This window comes from Phalacrocorax aristotelis, chromosome 12 (assembly GCF_949628215.1).
Source record: "Phalacrocorax aristotelis chromosome 12, bGulAri2.1, whole genome shotgun sequence".
NCBI classification, from domain to species: Eukaryota; Metazoa; Chordata; class Aves; order Suliformes; family Phalacrocoracidae; genus Phalacrocorax; species Phalacrocorax aristotelis.
The window spans coordinates 9,122,901-9,145,004 of NC_134287.1; the positions used below are offsets into that span (position 1 = coordinate 9,122,901).

Here is a 22,104-nt window from a genome sequence, read left to right on the forward strand (position 1 = left end):
TTCTCAGTCCTGCCACTGTGGTGCTTCCTTTATCTCCCCAAGGACAATTCCCTTGGCTTTCCCTATCACCGTCTGCTCTGCTCCGGGCGATAAGGCACTGCCACCATCCTCTGCAGCATGGGGACATGCCGCCGGGCAGGGTTTTGCCAACTTGGGCACACTTGGCCTGTCGTGGCTCACCAGGCTCTGCAAGACTTGCTCCATTGCCTTGCCAAGGGGAAGTACCGACTGGCACCAGCCTTTAACACATGCCATTCTGGTTAAAGCAAAGTCCATTTTTGGCACCAAGCCCACAGTGGGGTGGCATTACCTACCTGGGAAGCTCAGCCTGCACATCCCAATGCCCTGGGATATCTCAGCACCTGCACTGGTCACCCAAGCACGGGCTTTCACCTGGAGATGCATCCATCTGTGTCTGGGAGCTCATTTCCATGCATCCTCATGGTGGGGCCCATCCCGGAATGTGTGTGTATCTGTCTGTCTGTCTGCATGTCTTTCCAACACATAACCCTAGAAGATGCACTAAAACCAACAAGGATTACTAAAAGTGCAAAACAGCTTTTCTGTGAAGGATAATTAAATAGGCAAAAGTCCTTCAGCCTAAGAAAAAGACTGAGGGGGTTATGGCAGAGGCCTGCAAAATCCAGCGTGGGGAGATAGGGGGGAAGGAACCATGTCCCAGCTCTTCCACTGTGTCCCACAAGCCAGGGGCATGGAATGAAATCAGCTGGCAGTGACTCTGAAGTGCAAACAAAGATGATGTTTTTTCATACTGCACAGTAGCAAACTGTGGATTACAGAGCACTGTGGCATCCAGGACGTGAACTTGCACAGATTAGATAAGGGCCAGCAAACACAGGGATGTGACTGCTGCCGGGGGAACCCAGAGCTGCAGACAGCCTGAACAAGAGAAGTTATACCAGGAAAACGTAAATCTGCCACTGTCAGAAACAAACTCTTGAGTTAGAGGGACCCAGCACAGCCCTTTTCCTATTTTTGTCAGTGTTTTCATGTGTGTGCAATTCAGCAAATACATCCTTCTTTCTTATATATGTGTTTGCCACTTATATATATTTTCTCCCTGATTTTGCTGCCCCTACCCACAGAGCTCTCCCTCCCACAGGGGGTTAGCCTGCCTGTGCTATGGGAGATCTGGCAGCAGCCTCACAGAAGACACTTGGATCTGCCTTTTTCCCACTGCCAGGAAGCATTTCCTTCTCACGTGGCCACTGTGGTGAAGCCGGCTGGCGAAACACCTTCCCAGAGCATTAGTTTAATGGACTGTGCTGGAAACTGGCAGGAAGGTGTGTGTGTCCCGTCACTGTGTGTGCACAGCTCAGAGGACGGCTTTTTCCTCTGAATCATGAGCCCAGGCGGATTGCAGCTCTGGCGATAAATTGTTTAACGAGCCCCATCAGCAGGCGGCTGCTGTGCAGAAGGGATCATGGAGTTTTAAGGACTCCTCCTGCTGTCTCACAGGCACTGATTTTTGAAGCAACTAGGAGGTATGGAAAGGTCTTGGGCAACCCACTGGCTTTCAGTAGTGCAATTCTTAGCTATGGGACTGTTTTTCTTTAGTTTTCTGCCTGTTTTCTGGCCTGATAAAGATCCCTCTGTGGCCATGTCCCAACAGAGATCCACGGGGTCTCCATAGAGATCCAGGAATCAAGGTTTCCTGAGGCTGAATGCAGCCCAGACACTGCCCTAGTTTCAGTTTGTGCCCACTTCCAGCTTGCCATCTCATTTCAGGTCTAACACGCTGGTGTTCAGCTAGCCTCCAGCCTAGAATAGAATAGAATAGAATAGAATAGAATAGAATAGAATAGAATAGAATAGAATAGAATAGAATAGAATTTGGGGAATTTGGGGAATTTGGGGAATTTGGGTCTGGGTCTTTCAGGGACTTCCTTCCAGTCTGCCAGGACATGGCTCCTTCTCCAGGGTGCGGCCACGCTGTATCCCTCTCTCTCACTGGGAGGGCTGTACAGTTCTGTTGGCCAAGTCAGCCCCCAAGAGCCGGGTCAGGGGCTCAAGGGGCTCACAAGGGAATCGCATTTGGGTGCCAGCCACCTGGGATGGGGGACCTGCTGCAGCTGCCTGGAACACAGGAACGCCCTCAGGACTGGCGGCTTATGCTGAGCTGAATCCCTAGGTCTCAGCCACCCTTTGCTCCTCTGAAAGAAGCAACCCGAGCTGGAGTGACATCCTTGTTCTGTGTGACAGCAGTGTTTACTATCATTTATTGACTCCGACTCCTTGTGCTCATTCAGCTACAAGGTCCCAGCGGTCACAACAGCAACCAGCTCAGGTCCAACCTGTTTCATGCAGTCTCCTTCCCTCTGTGTAGAAAGACCCCAGGACACCTCAACCCATTGGCAGGTAAAGGGATTCTATTCCAGGGTCTTTCCGCATGGATGTCAGCAGTCCCTGCAGAGACCCTTACATTTCTTCTGTTGGAGGAGACTGTGACACTCCTACTCCGCTGTTAGACTACATATATATGGCAGTGCTAAAACAGCACAAGGATGGAGGCCAGGGTAGGCTGCACTCCACTTTTCCAAGACAAAAGAGAACCAGAACAGCCTTGACCACCAGTAGTAATCATGACAGCAAAGTCATCAAAACGATGCCACACACAAAACTTAGAGCTGGTAACTTCTCACTTATTTGATCAGTTATTGCCAGTAGCAGAAACCTGACTTAGGATATTGTAATGCAAAGCAATGGATGACGAGGAAGTGGTAAACTGCACTTGTGTGTGAGGAGCATGTGAAAGACCTGAAAAACACCCCAGACCAAGGAGAGGATTGCAGCATCAGCAGTGTGAGCCAAGCAGCCCGGGCCAGGTGCCATGCTCCAGGACAGCTGGCAGACCCCAGTGTGGGCTGAAGCGGTCTGCCTTGGCCTGCTCTGCCACCAAAATGTAGGGTACTCAGAAAATACAAGTGGTGTAGCCTCACAGTCACTGACCTAAAATGGGCTTCAGGAAAACTGAGTCCTTCCAGGAAAAATACCTGTGAGCAGATCTGAATCCTGGAAAAACAAGGCTCAAGCCAAGTCTCTTGCCCAAGTGTGTCTCTTTCCTTTGTCTCTACTGACCAACATTCCTCATTCCTCCTATGCCCTATGAGACAGATGGACAGGACTAAGGTGGGGTATATACATGTGGGTTGATCCTATCACCAATCCCTGACTGCAGGCCTTAGAACCAGCCCGCTCCCACAGCAGGGCAGTGCTCCACCTTGGGCTGGGCTCACCTCACCCCAAGTGAAAGGGATGTTTCCCCCATGGGCTTTCTACCCCAGGCAGTGCCCTTCTAAGCATGGCTGCAGGGATGCGGCCTCCTGTGCACTCCAGCCAGGGTTGCTGCCATGCTTGCAAGGCCTCCTCCTGAGCCACTGTTATGATTAACTTCTGACCCCAACGAGATGTGAATTCCAGCACCATTTCTCCCAAATTGGCTGGTCCCTTTGAAACAGTGACAGCTTGTTTGGAAGTCACAGCTCTCTCGAGTGCCATCCCTGGCTTGCTCATCCTCCCCACCCATCTGCTGGACTTCCCTCATGCTGTCCCCTGGTCACCTGTGAGGAGAAATGGGGACAAGCAGAGTAGAGGAACTGGGCATCAAGTGCAGAGCTCAGTGGCGCAGAGGTGTAAAGCAGGAGGCAGGATCTGATTGCACATTTCACCATGTTCCTCACACCTGGATCACAGTTACTTTAAGCTGTTTTTCCATCTCACAGCCACACTTTGTGCTCCTGTTCCAAGAGACTAGTCACTTCCCACTGGTCTCCTGGCAGGTCCTGTCATGGGATGCCATGTTCCTGGGCATGGTGCTTGGCCTGGAGCGGGATGTGAGTGTCCCCTCCCCAACAGCTCTGCAGCCGTGGGTACTCCCAACAAACCTCTGCCCTTGGGAAGGCCCAGTCCACTTGCGTGGACAGGAGAGAGACTGAAGTGGCTCTTTCAGTTCCTGGGAAACAACCTGGAGGTAAAATCCTCCCCCATGTCCCCTGCGGCATGGCTGGACCAAAGATGAGTCTCTGTCCTGGGCACCCCTTCCTCCAGGCATGTCCCCACCTCTGCACCCACCCCGCACCCCAACTGCCCGCTGCCCCATCCTGTGGAGAGCCCACGCTGCTGTAGGCACCCCTGCCCCCATCAGAGGAGAGGGGCTGGGACCTGTCCCACGGGACACCTTCACCCCAGGCACAGGCACAGAGCACGGGTTCCCTTGAGCATCCGTGGGGACGGCTGGGGATACCCCAGCAGCAGTGAGATATGTGTGTGTCTGTGTGTCTGCCTGCCTGTCTCTCCACCTGCCCGTTTCTGCATGCTTCCTTCTGTGTTTCTACTTCTCCTTGCCGGTACATCTGCGTGTGCATCTGCGTGCATCTCTGCACGTCTGCTGGTCCCTTTGTCTGCCTGGCTCTGAGCATGTGTACATGTACGTCTTACTGCGATGGTGCCTGCCCCTTTCCGCGTGCCTGTGCGTCCGTCTCTTTGCGTGTGTGTGACCTTGTCCGCCCGCCCGTATACGTTGCTGTGCTTTCAGTGTCCGTGTGTCCGTCCGTCCCTACATCCATCCATCCATCTGTCCTGCCCCGTGCCCCGGCCGCCGCCGCAGCCCTTCAGCACCGCCGGTGCACGGACAGCTCCCGCCGCCTCCTACCGCAGCGGCCCCGGGGACGCCCCGCGCCCCGCCCCGCGCCCCGCGCATCGCAATGCGCACCGAGCACCGCGCCCCGCACCGCGCCCCCTCCCCGCCGGAGCGCCCCGCCCCGCTCCGCACCGCACCGCACCGCGCCCCGCCCCGCCGTACATAAGCGCCGCCGCCGCCGCCGGTGCTGCTCCGCCGCCATGAGCTACAGCGCGGAGCCGGCGGCGCCGGCCGCCTCCTTCCGCCGCCTCTTCGCGGAGGCCCCGCGGCGCCCCGAGGGGGCTGCGGGCCAGCGGGCGCGCCCGGGCGCGGAGCCGGGGCCGGGGCGGGAGCGGGGCAGCGAGAAGGAGCAGCTGCGGGGCCTCAACGAGCGCTTCGCCGGCTACATCGAGCGTGTGCGGGCGCTGGAGGAGCGCAACCGGGCGCTGGCGGCGGAGCTGGCGGCGCTGCGGCAGCGCTCGGCCGAGCCCCGCCGGCTGGGCCGGCTGCTGGGCGGGGAGCTGCGGGCCCTGCGCGCCCGCCTGGAGGAGGCGCACGGGGAGCGGGCGCAGGCGGCGCTGGAGCGGGCGCGCCTGGCCGAGGAGACGCAGCGGTTGCGGGCGCGGTGCGAGGAGGAGGCGCGGGGCCGCGCCGAGGCGGAGCAGGCGCTGCGCTCCCGGCAGCAGGCGGCCGAGGGGGCCGCCCGCGCCCGCACCGAGCTGGAGCGGCGGGCGGCGGCGCTGCGGGAGGAGCTGGCGGAGCTCCGCAGCGCCCACGCCGAGCAGCTGGCCCAGCTGGGCGCAACGCTCCGTGCCGCCGCGCCCCCGGCCCCGGCCCCGGCGGGGCGGCCCGACCTGGCGGCGGCGTTGCGGGAGCTGCGCGCCCAGTACGAGGCGCTGGCGACCCGCAATCTGCAGGCGGCCGAAGACTGGTACCGCGCCCGCTGCGCCCACCTCCATGAGCGGGCGGCCCGCAGCCAGGAGGCCGTCCGTGCCAGCCGCCGGGAGGCCGGCGAGTGCCGCCGCCAGCTCCAGGCCCGCCTCGCCGAGATGGAGAGCCTGCGCGGCGCCCACCAGTCCCTGGAGAGGCAGCTGCAGGAGCTGGAGGAGCGGCACAGCGCCGAGGCCGCCGGCCTGCAGGTGAGCCGGGCGGCGCCGGGAACCGTCACCGTCCCCTCAAGGCCCGCGCAGGGTCCCTGGCACCGGGCGGCGCCGGGCAGCTCCGCCCCGGCGCTCGGTACGGCGCGGCACCGAGCATCCTCCTCCCCTGCAGCCTGCCCCGGCACCTCATTCCAGCGAGCTCCCCCAGTGCGGTGTAGCACCGGGCATCTTCATCCCACGCAATCCCGCCGGGCGGTGCAGCACCGGCGCTTCCGACCCGGCACTCTCCCTCCCCCGGGCCTGTGCAGCGCCCAGCGTCTCCACTGCATGCAAAATCCTGCAGCGCGGCCGCTCCCGCAGTATCGTGCAGCACTGGGCACCCCGGCCCGATGCGGTGCCCCCCCCGCACGGCGCCGCGCTCGGCGCCCCCGCTGTCCCGTGCTGCGCTGCGCTGCGCGCAACAGCCCCCTCCGGGCGCCAGCACTCTGCGGCACCAAACCCCGCTGCCTTGTGCAGCGCCCAGCCGTGCAGGGGCAGTGCCCGCGCAGCGTTGCGCAGTGCCAGGCATCCCTACAGCCTTCCTCCCCGCCTCGGCATAGGTCCTCTCTGCCCTGCACAGCAAGTCTTCCACCGGGGCACTGCCCGCTGCTTTCACCTTTTATCCATAGGCAGAACTCCAGAAGGTAGGTTTCAGGGAGACAGGGAGGGCCAGGACACTCCCCCCCCCCCCTTCCCTCAGGGGACAAAGATCTCCCTGCATGTGGCAGTGGTGTTTGGGGCATTGCCCCGTCCCTGCTCTGTCCCTCAAGGGTCAGCTCCAGAATTGCCCACACGTTCCCCATCGTTGTGGGTAATTCCTCGAAGCCATCTGCCCAGGCTTGGCCCCTCACCCTGTGGCCGGGCTCTTGGCACCTGCACTGCAGAAATCGGAGCTCTGCAAACATTAAGGCTGAATTTGCAGCCAGATGCCGGCATCTCTTCTGTCCGTGGAAAGGCTCACATGGGGCGGACATTAAGCTCTCCATATCTCTCATTCCATTACCGCAGTATTACCACATTTTCTCGCTACAGGGAAATGTTTATGACTTAGAACAATCTCAGGATTGATTTTATTATATTACATGGCCATTAAATGATCTGTGGTTTCTAAATCCAGCTGTTTCCTTCTAAATACTGAAACAACGGCCTTATATCATGCCTGAAGGGCGTTGTCGTTTCACACCCAAGTAATGCCTTATCATTTTCAAGGCCAAATTTTGCCAGGTTCTCTAGAATTTGTGACTGTAGCTCCAAGCTGCTTGCAGTATTCCAGAATAGTTGAGGTTGTCTTCGACAAATATTGTGGAAATGGGCAATATGTGATATTTCCTGTAGTGGGTAAAAGGATTACACACATTAATCTTCTTAAATAGTCTTGATGCCACGTGAAAGAGGGATTCCAGGAACAACCTATCAATTGGGAAAAAGAAAAATAATGCAACTGGATTAAACAGCTCCATAATTGAAATTACTTTAGCAACAGCGCAGCAACTTTTTCCTACCAGACGCTCAGGATCTGCTTTAAGTGTGGTAATACTCAGTGGTCTTTTGGACAATGTACATGTGTAGCAGCTAACTAATTTCCCTGGCTACAACCAGTGTAAAAGGATGGAAATCTGTCTCAAAAGAGAATATTCCTATTGTTTGAGCTTTTAAAATGTTCCTATAGACTGCTAACGCAGGGACATGTCTTTATATTTTTAGGCTATCCAGTCAAATCTGAAACAGTATGTGAGAGCTTTCAGTTAGGGGAAGGGTTTGCAGTGGTGTGGGAGGGGGGGTTTATTCAACCAGCTGGTAGAGCTGGGGTGTGGAAGAAAGGTACAGACAGGGAAACAAGGATAACCCATTTTTAAAGAGTGTTTTGTTCATGCGAGGTGCAGGCAGTGGGAACGGGGCGGTAGGCACAGAGGGTCAGAGCAGCAAGAGTGGGGCTGTCCCAGGGTAGAGTTACCCCAAGTCCCTCCCTCCATCCTGTCATGGCTCGCTGCAGCAGCAGTCTGGCTGCATTGGAGCAGAGATTTTAATCTGCGTTGCAGCAGCATCCATCCACGTCCTGGAGCTTTTCAGTGTCCCAGTGGCCTACCTGAACCCTTCCCATCGCCCAGTCCCACCTCAGAGGCACAGCTCCTTGCAGCTTTTTGCTGCAGCAGATGATCAGGGCAGGACAGGTCAAGGCAGAGACGCCAAGAACAGCCTGTAAATGTCCCGTAAGGCAGGCTATGTCCAGCTACCTTGACTGTGAGATGCCCCGTGCCATGGTCAGGATGAGCTGGCACTGCTTCTCTGAGGGTCCTAGCTCAGACTGGGTTCATTGCATCAGGCTCACTGCATCTCGTGGCTGTCTCTGCACTGTACACAAGGACAGTTATGCAGGACACGAAGGACGGGATGAGATGGGCATGATGACAGGGACAAGAAGGAGATGATGTGGCAGGACAAAGCTTGTTTGCTGGAACAGAGGAGCTAGAAGCAGTCGCAAAGGCCTGGCTGTGGGAGGGGGTGTGGGAGCACAGGCGTTGGCAGTGGCCACTGCAGGGCTTTGCAGGCAGGGCTGCACCGTCAGTTAAATGCAAACTGCTTACTCATTCCTGCTCCAAATCCTGCTCCTCTGGTGGCACAGTGGGGCAGGTGGCAGCGGGAAACCATCTGATTGGGAAGATCCCTATAGGAGTGGGTTTCACTGCTTTCAGACTGCTGCTTATATACCTAAGCAGTATGTGCATGAGGGAGAAAACCAGAGCTGCTAGTTTTCTGACATAAAAATATAGAAAAAAAATATTTGTCCTCTTTGTTAGCAGGAGATCTGGCCTTGGAATCCTCCGCATTGCAGGTAGAACTGGATGTAGCAGCTGTGGCAGGGCAAAGCTGATGGGAAGGGTGCTAGAAGGACATCGTCGTCCAGCTGAGCACCTGGCTCTCGCAGGGCAGGGCCCTGGCTCTATAACACCTGCAAATCCCTGCATTCAGGGCCCATCAGCCTGGGGCTCTGAGGAATTTTCTGGGGAAGGAGTCAGCCTTCCTCTCCTGGAGCCAGCTCTTCCCTCCTGCCCCAGCAGCACCAACTCTCCCTCCACCACCCCAGACACATGTCCCAACCCTTGCTAAGCCACCCGGATGCAGACTGCAGCGCTCCAGCCATGGGCTGCTGCAGTGCTGGGTGCTCTTGCTTGTCCTGCTGAGCTACTGCCCCTGCTTTGATGATATTTAAGCCCAAAACATCCCATCCGTCCCCAACAGCCCTGCCCTTCCCTTCACCTTCTCCTTCTCTCTGCAGCAGCCTGCCTCATCCCTAAAGGACAGGGGGCTCCACCACCACGCGCTGTTTGCTCCCCCGTCTCACAGGCCCTGCTGCAGATGGGAAACTATATAAATCCATCAATGTTTAAAGGCTCCCCTCTCTGCACACACTCTCAATCCGTGCCCAGTGCTCTGTCAGCTTCTCCATCCCTGTTAACAGGAGACTTCATGATCCCAAGCTCCTGCTGGGATGTGCCATCGCAGATCAACTGCCCATTGCAGCCTCCCTGTCTCCACAATGAGCAGAGCAGAAAACCTGCAAGAGAGGTCCCTGCTCCAAAACATGTTCCTGAGTGTCCTTGCCTTTGCAGGACACCATCGGGCAGCTGGAGGATGACCTGCGAAACACCAAAAACGAGATGGCTCGGCACTTGAGGGAGTACCAAGACCTGCTTAACGTCAAGATGGCACTTGATATTGAGATAGCTGCCTATAGGTAAGGCTGCTCTGACCCCGTTCTGCCCAGATGCCTCCCAACCCAAAGCCCCAACCCTACCAGGCTGGGGTATTTTCAAGGGCCCAGAAAATATCTGGGTACACACTCAAAGAGCAACACCATCGCGTTGGTCATCTCCCCTGCCCATACCTGCCATGCTCCTGCCCAGGGAGCAGCCGTGGCTCCATGTCATGCCTTGATCTGGTGGCTTTGAGCCATGTCCCCCAGCCATCTCAAAAGCAGAGGTTTTTAATGGGGACATTTGGGGTTGGAAACTTGTCTCTCTTGCAAAGTCAAAGTAGATGCAAAAGGCAGACCCCTTCTGGTTTGGGGTTTGATTTTCCTGGGTTTTCTGCAGGGAGAGGAGGGAGCTGGTCTCATGTACCCCATATTGCAAGTACTCCAAAAATGATTGACCAAAGCATATGATTTTGAACCTGTTTCATGGTGCAGTGTGACCTGAGCCAGTGTCCACTGCAGGCTGGGGTGATGGCCTGAAGTATTCGGACTTGCTTGCAGGTCAAGGCACACCCTCAGGCTTTGCAGATGTTTTGTGTGAGATGTCCCAAGACTAACCTCTTTCCTTGTGGTGTGCTTGCAGGAAGCTGCTGGAGGGAGAGGAGAACCTCTTCAGCACGGGAAATGTCAGCCTTTCGGCACTCAATCCCCTCCCCAACCCCAGTTACTCCTTCCAGCCAAGAGGCTTTAGTTCCTCTGCTCTGTCCTTCAAGGAGAAAGAACAAGGAGAGGTTATTAAAATGACCTCTAAAATATCGTCCAGCAGGGCTGAGATGATTGAGGGGACCATAACCTCTGCCAAGAAAAGAGGGAGATTAAACCTGCATGAAGGAATCATTGCGAATGCAAAAATGTAACCGTCAGGACCCCGTCTGTTTTGCATTTGAGGGGGAACAGTCTCCACTTGGCCTTAAATTGCCCCTTGGGGCACAAAGCCGCTCTGGACTTGCAGGAAGCCCCCCTTAAAAACATATAACCCCCTGGGGACAGCGACCTGGGGCTGGCTTCCTTGCGGGTCCCACCATGCGGAGGCCAAGCTTGGCACATTGCTCCCTTTTAAATGGGGCGGAGGTGCAGGCAGGTAGCTAGATGCATGTTGGTCATTGTTGTGGTGGCACAGTGGACTTGTAGCACCCACCATTCCTCCCTCCCTCCTCCCGCTGCAGGCGAAGGGGAGCTGGCCGGGACTGCCGCTTAACCAGCTGTCTGGGGAGGGAGGATGAGGGAATCAACTCAACACGTTTGCTACAACTAGTTTCAAGGCTACAGACCTTCAACTACTATCCAAATCCACGTATAGCTAAACTCTTCCCCACTCCTCAAGCTGTAGCCGTCCACTTTTAACCTCTGAAGCACAGAAATAACCATACTGGACTGTAACCACACCTGATGTCTCGTCTATGAGCCACTTATATTTTAAACTATAAGGAATGTTCCTCTTTTTTTTTTCCTTTTTTTTTATCCTGCCAACTCTGGTTTCCAGCAGCATTAGTCCAGCCAGGCATGTGGGTTTGCTAGCAGCAGGCACAGGACAGGGAACTGGTGCATCAGAAGTGAAGGCACCACCACCCTGTGGGGCACAGCACCTTGTCTGGTGCTGCTGGCTCTGAAACGTCAGGGCCTGCAGGGCCTCTTGTTCAGCTGCACAGTTGTCACTGAAAACCCCACGCTCACGTTAGCATTGTGCCCCAGCCAGCACTGGGAAGCTGCAGGACTCCCAAACACCAGCCCACAAAGCATCCTCGTCTCCGCTCTATCTCTTCTGACGTGTGCCAAATTTTATCTAGGATTTACAACCATAGGTTTCCTTCAATGCCTTAAAATTGCCAGCAATCGCTTTTGCAAGAGCCGGAGACTCCGCGTGTGCGTGTGTTGCGTGTCAGTGCCCTGGCAAGGTTATCATCACGAGACCTTACTGCCCTCGCGGTGGTGCCAGAGTAGTTCCTGGAACCAGCAAATCGTTTGCTCGCACTATTTTCTCTTCTATAGTAAGGCACAAGTTAATAATTAAAAAGAAAGAAATAGTTATGTGGATCAAACTGAGCTGTTTTGTCATCTTTGCTGCTGCTTCACCTCAGGAACACACCTCAGTGTCTGGCTCACAGCCAGTTCAGTCTCCAGCACTCCCTCCAGTCCCCTGCAAAGGGCTTGGGTGCAGCTGCCAAACTCCACTGCTGGGGCTGCCATGCAAGGCTGGTCCCACTAATGGCAGTGGGACATGTCTGCCTCTCACCTCCAGGTGCCTGTCGTGGTGGCCCTGCTTTCTAGAAGAGTTCATGGCTGGCTGGCTGAGGGAACAAGGTCTCATATGGCTGAGTGCACCCTCGTTGGCCCAGAAAATGGACTCTGAGGCTTTGATTTGCATCACACCCCTGACAGTTTGGTCCTAACATACCTGCCATTTCTCCTCCACCCTGCCTGCATGCTCAGGGGTTAAAAATGGCCTCTTTGTTTGCTTCATAAGTGAAGATAAAGCAATTTACACAATAGCACATGGAAGATGGAGGGTGCACCCACCTCCTGAGTAAACCCAGGAGTCAAAGGTGCCTGCAGAGCTGCTGTGACCAGTGCTGGCTTATATTCAGAAGGTGCCCCCACGCTGCCTGAGATGTGCCTGTAGAGGGGCACATGGGAGGGCAGTGGGGCATGGGAAGAGCAAAGGCAATAGGCCCTGCCAGCACCACGCTGTCCTATTGCCTTCTCATTCCTGCCTCGTCATGGCAATCTGCCCCAGAGCCCCAGGGACAGTGTGACAGTCACAGGCTTCTCTGCCAGCACTGCAGGCCAGGAGCAGCACGGCTGCTTCCCTTGACCCTGCCACACCAATAACCTTGGGGACAATGCCCTGGCAAGGCTGCTCACTGTGGAGTAATGCAGCCCTGGGGTGGGCAAAGCAAGGGGCACCTTTTGGAGGCAGGGGAGGGGGCTCAGTGCATGGCTGGAGCAGCGCATCCCACCGGCACCCGCAGCCCCCAGCAAAACAGTGTGGAGCAACTTGGGGTGCTTAGGCAGAGCTGGATGGTGGGGGGCAGCGCCTGCAGAGTTAAGTCCAGAGCATTGGACCAACCTTCAAACATCTCTTGGCTCAGCTGCCAGTTAGGAAATGCAAACAGCACTTCATCCAAACCATAGGGCGAATAAAAGGCAGATGTGACCGTGCAGCTAATGTAATATATTCTAAACCTCAAATACCCTCCAGCGCTGCTTTTTTTCTGTCCCTTGATTATAAGCAGCCTGACCTGTCCTTTATTCCTGGCTCAAGCCTCTGCTGGGATTCCTGCTTGCTCAGCTGGCTGGATGCTAGCAATGAAGCCGGGAATTTTACTTCAGTGATATCGATGCAGAGGGCTGCAGTCACGGAGGAGGACAAAGGAGTCAGAGGGAGGATGAGGTGCTGTTTTGGGAACTGGATCCTAATCAGAATTAGCTCTTTGCAAGGGCCAGCTCCAGAGATATCCTGCATTTCTGGAGCTCTGCAGCAATTTGGTGCCGTCTCATGGTGTTAAGCTTCATGGCAGGGAGGCAGCAGGCAGGGAAAGGATCTGGGCATTTAGGATACACCAGAAAGGACCAGGCTTGAGTTTACATTACATTATGGGTTTGTTGGCCCCTGGGCTGGGCTCTGTCCCTGTGATCTTACTGGGTCTGAGCTGCCAAGCTTTAATTACCCTGATAGCAGCAAGTTACCAATCCCACAAATGCTGTCCCGGGACTTGAGGATGAGTGAGAGGCCTTGCAGGAGGGGGACATGCTGCTTTCCTGAAGGACAGAGCCTGACTAGGCAACCAGTGCTGCCCCAGCTCTGCATTAGGCTCCCAGTTATTCATGTCCAGCCTCTGGCCACAACACCTGTGCTGCAGGGACCATGGAGGAAAGCTGGTCCTCCAGTAGAGTCCTCTGCAAGCACAGAACCAGCGAGAGCTGCTGGCCATGACACCCAGAAAACCCAACCCTTTCAAACCCCATCCTGCAAGCCTCCATTAGCCCTTTGGTAAGTCCCTTTGCAGAAAGTGTAGTCCCACAAGGGAGCCTTTGCAGGAGATTCATCCCTCATTGCAGTTTCTTGCAGCAGCAAATGCACTGGGAGCAGGAGCCCCTGGGGACTGTTGCCCAGGACACACTGGGACCGTACCCTGCAGGCACACATGGAGAAGGCAGCCAAGGGCTCCGGTGTCCCGGTGCAGACACAGCCCCTGGGGACAGCTTGCTCTGGCCATGTCCTGGTGCTCACAGTTTGGCTGCAGGATCAGAGAAGGGACTGCCTAACACCCAACCAAGGTGCGCTGAGCCCCATCTGCTCCACTCCTGTGGGCCCCCCAGGGGCCACCATAGGGCAAGAGGGCTGAGGTCCCCACAGAATGCATGGTGACGTGTGGCCAGGAGGGCTTGTGCCCTCACTTCTTGCCCTAAGGAAGACCCATGCCCTCACTCTCCTGGTCTTTAGGAGGAGAATGAAGACAGCAGAGAGGGATGAGCCCAGCTCAGCATGTTATCAGCGCTGACCTCCAGCTATTTCCATCCAGGCCTCCTTTTCTATTGCCATCTTTTCTTCAGGGTGACTCCCTCCACCTGCCTGCTTATATGTGCCACAAGGCTTCTCCAGCAAAGCACTAAGCTCAAACAAGGCAATAAATCCTCCTTTGTGGTCCCATCTTTCTTACTGGGTTAAACACCAAGGCTGTCAGAGGAAAGGAATGAGTCACACTGCAGATGCTTAAAGATTTATACCCCTGCAGAGCCTCGACCTCTCAGATAAAAGGCAGCGGACACCGACTGCACCATCAGCTCAGGGAGAATCAAGAGCATGGCCGTTTATCCACGATGCTGTGTTGCCTTCATCTTTATTCTGGGGAGAACTCCAGCCTCCACACAGGGGTGCAAGCTCCCATGACAGGGCTGGTGGGCTGTTTTTTTTCCTGGACGGAGATGCTGGCCCATGCATCACGCAGCTGTGCTTTGGGGCTGCCCAGCGCTGCTTATTTCGTTGTCACATAGGTGAGATGGGACAGTCTATGGAGCCTGGGATGTTGGCTGGGGCATGACTGGGCAACACCCCTGCTGCTCCAGCGATGGAAGAGCCTTGTTCCCATTGTGATCCTGGAACCAAGGGTCCTTCAGCTCCACCAGAAGTTCCTGCAATAATAGTTTGTGCTGAGATGTACTGCTCCTTAAAAACAGAGAGAGTCGCTGCACACAGAGAAGTTTTGCTAATAATGCTTGTCCAGATGCTAGAATTCATTAAAGAGTAAGCCAAAGAAAAAGCAGCCAAAGAAAAAACCCCCCCACATTTTCCTTTGGCAGGAATGCAAACATCTCCTTTTCTACACCGAGGAAGAACCCTGACATTCAGCAAGAAGGAATCCATAGGCAATTCGGAGCAAAGTCTCTTCCAGCACCTTTGGCTGGATCCATCCAGCTCTCTTCTTGCCAGCTCTTAGCACAGAGACCTCCTCAAGAAGAGCTTCTTCCCTGAGTGACCCATGCAGAGCCCTAACACCAGCAGCCAAACAGATGCATCTGAATGATCAGATGTGCCCCACATCAGTGGGGCCTGACACTTTAAAGCAAAGTTTATACCAAAACAGCACGAGCGATTTAAGTTCATTCATGCAAGTGTTCGCGGGCATATGGGTGTAAGGATCACTTGGCAAACGCAGCGTAACAAGCAAACAAGGTGCTGCATCAGGTCGGGTGCGCCGAGGGAACGCTCATCGACCCTGTTTTGTCCCAGCAGATCCCAGCTGAGCCAGAAGGGCTGCAGAGCTGGGTTCTGCAATTACGGGGATGAGCAGGATGCACTCCTACAGAAGGGCAGTACAGCCTGTGCAGGTGTCTTCATCCAAAACCCTGCAATTCACCCAGCTAAAATAAAGAACCTGCAACTCTGTGATAAATGATTATATCCTTGCTAATGCAGAATGTACCACCAAGGACACTGCTGCCCAGAACCCACCACCCTGCTGGAGCTCGGCTGTGTCCACCGTAACACAAAGAAGGAGTAGTGCTCATGCTAGACAAAGACATACCTGCTTAGATGGAAGGGGAATACCCAGAAAATTTCAGAGTGCAGTTCCAGAGCCCCAGGCACACATCCACTTGCTGCTAGTAGATGGGAGCAATGCCCTTGGGTGCCATAAGCATCAGCTCTGAAACAACAGAGGCACCAGAGTCCGTTCCTATCACAGCAGGGCCAGCTCAGCTACTTTGCCTTTGAGCAGGGAGGCAGCTGCTGGCTGCCTCCATCCCAGAGAGCACAGGAGACACAGGCTCCTGGCTTCCATACACCCAGAGCAGCCTTGTGAACACACTGACACACACGTGGTCGTTCTGCAGGATGGCGTACCTGCCCAGACCTGAGCGTGGTCTGTAAGAATGAGCTGTTTAGAGACCTCATTCAGAAAAGCTGAGGTCAGACTGAAAAATGCACTTTGCACTGAGGCTTAGAACATCAGTAAGTTTAAGCACATTTTCAATGGAAATTCAAAAAACCCAAACCTCAGACACAAGACCTCCTCATTAGCAAATTCCTAGTCTAGCAAAGAGGCCTGAGAGTTGTATGAGTAAGAATGGCTGGCAATGCTTGAAGCAACCCAAAATATTCTCAGACTAGATTCTTAAGGAAGCAAGGATTATGGGATCATACTGGGACTGCATGTCCCCTTTACCTCCCAGACCCTTCTCCAATCTTTTTTTTTTTAATGTGCTTGCTATTTTAACTTCAGCCGCATTTGAGACAGCTGAAGGTCTCAGAGATATCCAATTCCTCCAAGTTTCGTGCAAGCAGGTACAGGTGAAATACATTAGTTGATTAAAAAGTTAAGCTTCCCTTACTAGACACCAGAAAACCCATTCAGAGGGCAAAACTTATGAATGCCTCAACACAAAGGCAAGCTTCATTGTGGGCTCATTTGCAACCAACAGGCAAAGTTGTGAAAGCAAAAAAACCCGCCAAAAACCAGGAAACAGACATCACTTTTTTTTTTAACTGTTCACCCCCAATTTTTTTCTTAAAACCAAGATTTTTCTGTTCCTTTTGGTTTAACTTCTCCAAAGATAACTAAATCAATCCACTTGCAGCTGGAGCAACCTGCAACACAACAAATTCAGCCCAGACGTTTACCATTTGGCAAAATTTTAAACACATAAAAGTAAAGTCTTCAAAAGAAACACAATTGGCTGCTTTGGTAACAGATAATGTTACCAGTCCTGCTATACCTGCATTCATGAAGGGGATCTCAGCAGTAGCCTGTTAATTGCTTGACTTCAAAAACCCAGCAGTAGCATGGGGTTTTCCATTCACAGCACTTCACAGAAATTATTGCACTAGATGGACAGAGCTGAGAAGCGATGAAATCTGTTCAAGACCATAGCGCAAGTCAGGGACAGAGCCGAAAAGAGAATGCAGGTGCCCTTGCATTCAGCCTACCCGCTTGCACAGAGGAAGGCCAACACCATTCCTGCTCTGTATGTTGTGGCACATAAATAATTTGCTATTTTATTGCCACTAATTGGTGAAATATTTTCCCATGTCCCGTGAAGGAGAAAAAGGAGACTGCAAGTTCTTGTGAAGGGTGTTGGGCTTCTCACCCGGGGAGTTCCTACCTTTCAGTCCCAGGTATATGCAAGAAAGGACACAATGGTTCATCATTTAATAACTGCTTCTGCCACCATAAGCTACAGAAAAGCATGCTGCAAGCAGTGTGCCCTGAGCACATCATGGTGTCTTGGAAGGACTGGCTGCCTCCCAGCACCGCATGAAAAGGGCTCCAGGAACACACTATTTTTCTCAGTCTTTGCTGAGTCCCCACCATCCACTTTTCTACTGTTCACATTTCCCTTGGGAGAAAACAGACATTTTAGGATTTCATTTCCAAATAGACTATTTTACCAAGCAATTAGAAAATACAAGCACTCTTTTCCACTTTGGGAAATATTTCTTTTTCAGATAACTGCTGCTTTGACACCAATATATTGTTACACTAAATCAAAACCCAGTAAAGATGGTGATACAGCTTCAGCAAGAATTTTGCAGCTGCAGGGCAGCCAATCAATATTGCATTTTACCTCAGATGGGATTACCATTTCTCTCTCAAAAACAATAAAATTTGGCCTGTTCAGTGATTAAACCTGTACCTATGGCAACTTTCTGAAACCTCAGCAAATGTAAATACCTGTTGGCTCATTCAGCAAGGGCATCTTAAAGATGATATGGGTCAAAACTGCGGGAAATCTAAATGTGGCAAAGCCGGAGGCAATGCTCAGTGGGTGAGGAGCACAGTGATGGCGATGGTAAGTCCCATGGTGGAGCGAGCACGCGGTGAACAGGAAAGGGGGGTTCCCAGAGCCCAGGAAACAAGCAGAGGTGTGGGGAGACCCCGGGGAGAGCCAGATGATCTCATCAGTGGGGCTGACATGGTGGGGGCATTGCCAGGAGCAACCGCAGGAAATTCAAACGGACCTGGGGAGCGCAAGTGAGCAAGGCATGGCACAGCAGCTGGCGCAGGCAGGATGTGCAGGCATAGCCCTGCTGCTTCAAACAGAGGCTGCGACCCACTTGCAAGGAGCAGAGAACAGCTGGAGCCGTAGTATCCACCCAGCAAAAAAAGCTGTGCCCTCAGCATCCCTTGTGGCCCCTCCAGCTGCAAGAATCACTGCAGCCACCCAAACAGAGCTTGCAAGGGAACATGCAGCCATCCAGGTCCCGGGCTGCAGGGCGTGCCTGATTTTCAGGTCAGCATCTGATGGCAGCAGTGAGCTCACCTGTGTGAGACGTGCCCAAGTAAAGGAGCTGCTCAGCATGGTGGCAGTTTTGGGAAGAGGCACGCAGGCTGAGGAGTATCAGGGAGCCAGACAAGGAGATGGACTGGTGGAACGGTACTCTACCATCCCCGAGACAGATGCACCAGCCAACTGCGGCACAAGAGACAAAGGACCCCCTTCCCCCTCACCACCAGGCAGAAGGAGAAGACCCAGGAGATGGGGGAGAATGGAAGCAGGACCCTGCTTAGGGAGGCAGGCAAATCCACTCTCAGCCTGCCTCACCATCCCAGGTGCCCATACACAACAGGTATGAGGCCCTGGAACTGGATGGACAGATAACCAATAATGTGGATGAAAGTCCTTCTGGGATGGAGCAGGCATCTAGGCAGCCTAGCCCCTGCATCACAGCCACTCATGTTAAGAAAAAAAGAAGGGTAGTTATCATAGGTGACTCCCTTCTGAGGGGAAGGAAGGGTCTGATATGCTGACCAGACCCAACCCACAGGGAAGTCTGCTGCCTCCCTGGAGCTGGGGTAAGAGATGCCACCAGGAAACTCCCTAGTCTGGCAAGGTCCTCAGACTATTACCCACTATTGGTTCTTCATGTCAGCAGAGAAGAGGTACCAAAGAGAAGTCCAAATGCTAACAAAAGGGATTTCAGAGCCTGTGGGGGTGGGGGTTGGTTGAAGGATCAGGTGCTCAGGTAGTATTTTCTTATATCCTTTCAGTAGCAGGGAAGAATACTGAATGGAACAGGCAGACCCAGCTGACCAATGCATGGCTCCGAGGCTGGTGTGATCGGCAGAACTTGGGGTTTTTCATTCATGGGATAGTCTATTCATCAGCAGGTCTGCTGACATCTGATGGGATGCACCTTTCTCAGAAGGGGAAAAGGTATTTTGCTCAGGAGCTAGTAGGGCTGATCGAGCTTTAAGCTGGATTGGAAGGGGGAAAGGGACAATACCAGGCTAGTCAGTGATGAGCTGCATGCTAGTGAGATTCTTCAGACTGCTCCACATGGTGATTGGCACAAGGAACTGCACTTGAAGTGTTTCTACACAAACGTGTGCAGCATGAAGAACAAAGAGGAGCTGGAAGCCTTGGCCCAGTCCCAGAGATATGTCGTCACTGGCATAAATGAAACCTGGTGGGATAAGTCCTGTGGCTGGTGTGCCGTAACGGATGGTTACAGGCTCTTCAGGAGGTACAGGCAGGTCAGGCAAGACAGGGGCGTGGCACTGTATGCAGTGGAGGAGCTGGAATGCACAGAGCTTGCACTTGGCGATGCCACAGTTGAGAACCTCTGTGTAAGGATTAAGGGACAGACAAAGCAGATGGTGTCATGGGAGTCTACTACAGGCCACCCAGCCAGGATGATGACACTGATAAGAGTTATTCTTTAAGGAACAAAAGGGATGCCTCCAAGTCATCTGCCCTTGTCCTTGTGGGGGACTTAAACTTGCCAGATGTCTACAGAGAATACCACACAGCTGGTACAAACACATCCAGAAGATTCCTAAACTATCTGGAGGATAACTCCTTGGTACAGGTACTAAGGGAACCGACCAGGAAGGGTGTCTTCCTTGATTTGTTGCTTATTAACAGAGAGGGTCTTGTGGGTCAAGTGGCAATTGGTGGCGCTCTCAGCCACAAGAACCATGAAGCAGTCAACTACAAAATCTATGGTAACAGGAAGAAAACTGCCAGCAAGACCTCAACTCTGGACATGAGGAGAACAGACTTCAGGTTGCTCTGAGAACTACTTAGTAAGATCCCCTGGGGAAAAACTTTTGAAGGTCCTGGGGTCCATCAGTGCTGGTCGCTTTAAGTACCAACTCCTAAGAGCACAGGAGCAGGCAATTCCAAAATGTAGGAAGCCAAGCAGGCGAGGCAGAAGGCCAGCTTGGCTTAGCAGAGATTTTCTTCTAGAAATAAGGCAAAAAAAGAAAGTATATGGCCAGTGGAAGCAAGTTTAGGCAACATGGGAGGACTACAGGGATGCTGTTTGCCACTGCATGGAGGCAATTTGTGCAGCCAAAGACCCCACTGGAGTCAAAGCTGACCAGTACTATGAGGGACAATAAGAAGGGCTTTTGAAAATATGTTAATGGCAAAAGGCAGACCAGAAATAACATTGGTCCATTACTTGATGAGCATGGTCACCTCACAAACAAACAAGGCAGAGACGTTCAATGCTTTCTTTGCCTCGGTCTTCAACACTGATGATGGGCTCAGGGGCCCCCAGCGCTCTGGGCTAGAGAACCAAGACTGTGGGAATGATAAACTCTTACTAAACGCTGAACTTGTACAGGACTTGCTGCTCCAGCTAGATCCCTATAAGTCGATGGGGCCTAATGAGATTCATCCAAGGGTAAAGAGCTGGCTGATGTCACAGTGAGAGCTCTCTCATTTTTCAATGCCCTTGGGAAACTGGAGAGGTCCCAGTTGACTGGAAGCTGGCAAACGTTGTCCCAATCTTCAAGGGCAACAGGACAACCCTGGTAACTACAGGCCTGTCAGTCTCAATGTCACATACCTTGCTGCTTCCTTTTGTGCTGAACTACTTAGGGTTACAGAAAAAAAGGAGATAGAGAAAATGAATAAGCAAAAGTGATGAGAATGGATGATTTGCAACATTCTGTCTATCTCTCAGCAAGTACTTATCACATAAGAACAAGTACATTTTAAAATACCTAAACATCCAGGCTGGCACCTGGTGCACTCCATTGAGCATGCAGCAAATTAGAAGATTCATGTGGACAACTTGACCACCTCCCTTTAAAAGAAAGAGATGTAAACATAACTCCTATGCCTCTGTTAATAGGCTCTCTCTCAACTGCTGGAGTGGATCCTCCTGTGCCCCCATTTGTATGGAGGACAAATTTCACGATAATGATACTCCACACTGGAGAGAAGTGAAAACAGAAATAGCAGGGATGTAGTTTTTATTTATTAGTGACTATTAACATGCATGAACATAAATCATTGCATATAAGTGCTTGGTGATTCCCCCCCCAAAAAAAAATTCAACACAGACTAGTATTAGACACACTTGAATGGTTTTTCAGTAAAACCCACTGGTTGTTTCACATCTATTGAAGTAAGTGTTAAGGGTTCTCCTCACTCGTGTGTGCCACAGTCTGGTGGCAACGCAGATCAAGGCTGGATGCAATAGCGGTGTTCAGAACATAAATTACAGTTATACATGTCATTGCAGCACCCCTCCATTTAAAGAGAGCTCAGCTGCACATTTCACTAGTCTCTTGAACCTTATCTTCTTATTACACTAAATCTGTATTAAACACAAAGGAAACAGGCAGAACATAACCAACATGACTCAATGCTCATGGCTGGACTGTAGCTTGATTCTGCATTTATATGAACTCTTGACACTAGACTTCACTGTCTCCTCTTGCTGGGAACAGGCAGCCCTGTCAAGCAGCTCAGAATTATGCTGCAGTACAAGTAGTATTTGATTAGGATCTGCATTAGCCATGACATTGCTAAGTAGGAAACCAGAAAATGACATCAGAATTATTTCGCCAAGTGAGAAAAGAATAGTAGTGCCTGTAAAATAATGAGTCAAAGCACACCTTCCTTCACTTCCAGAGAACAAAGCTGGCTCATCTCCCACGAGGACATAGATGCCATCCCGTAGACGGCCTGTTGTTACTGAAGCTCTTCTGTCATGAGGACCAGATGTGACTGGAGGAAAGCAAAGGTTAAAAGGAGACCAAAAGAAATAAAACAGCAGCAGGAGAGTTGAAAGAAGATTGGCACATTTTAAAGCAAGCAGACTTTATCTTTATGCA

General features: G+C 52.9%; 2 protein-coding genes across 8 annotated transcripts in view; one reads left to right on the forward strand and one right to left on the reverse strand.

Annotated features, from left to right (window-relative positions):
* The first annotated feature begins 4,829 nt into the window (after positions 1-4,829).
* INA (internexin neuronal intermediate filament protein alpha) lies at positions 4,830-11,571 on the forward strand. Its single transcript, XM_075107294.1, has 3 exons — positions 4,830-5,778; positions 9,390-9,514; positions 10,116-11,571. The coding sequence occupies exons 1-3, from the start codon at positions 4,861-4,863 to the stop codon at positions 10,387-10,389; spliced, it is 1,317 nt and encodes a 438-aa protein (XP_074963395.1). The 5' UTR covers positions 4,830-4,860; the 3' UTR covers positions 10,390-11,571.
* PCGF6 (polycomb group ring finger 6) overlaps positions 7,002-22,104 on the reverse strand; it is a 43,503-nt gene continuing 28,400 nt past the window's right edge. For 2 of the 7 annotated variants that reach the window (XR_012662787.1, XR_012662790.1), the window contains one exon: positions 21,221-21,997. Coding sequence is in view for 2 of the 7 variants with exons in the window: in XM_075107295.1 (XP_074963396.1) it covers positions 14,543-14,665 (123 nt within the window). In the remaining 5 variants the exon portion in view is untranslated. Of the gene's footprint in view, positions 7,189-14,166; positions 14,666-21,220; positions 21,998-22,104 lie in introns of those variants that run through there. The other 5 variants (XR_012662788.1, XR_012662791.1, XM_075107298.1 and 2 more) reach the window with 5 other exon arrangements.

Excerpts from the sequence above, each read along its gene's own strand:
- INA (XM_075107294.1), top strand. The coding sequence starts at position 4,861 with ATGAGCTACAGCGCGGAGCCGGCGGCGCCGGCCGCCTCCTTCCGCCGC. Across the intron at positions 5,779-9,389 it reads CCGAGGCCGCCGGCCTGCAG|GACACCATCGGGCAGCTGGA; the intron begins GTGAGCCGGGCG and ends TTGCCTTTGCAG. Across the intron at positions 9,515-10,115 it reads ATTGAGATAGCTGCCTATAG|GAAGCTGCTGGAGGGAGAGG; the intron begins GTAAGGCTGCTC and ends GTGTGCTTGCAG.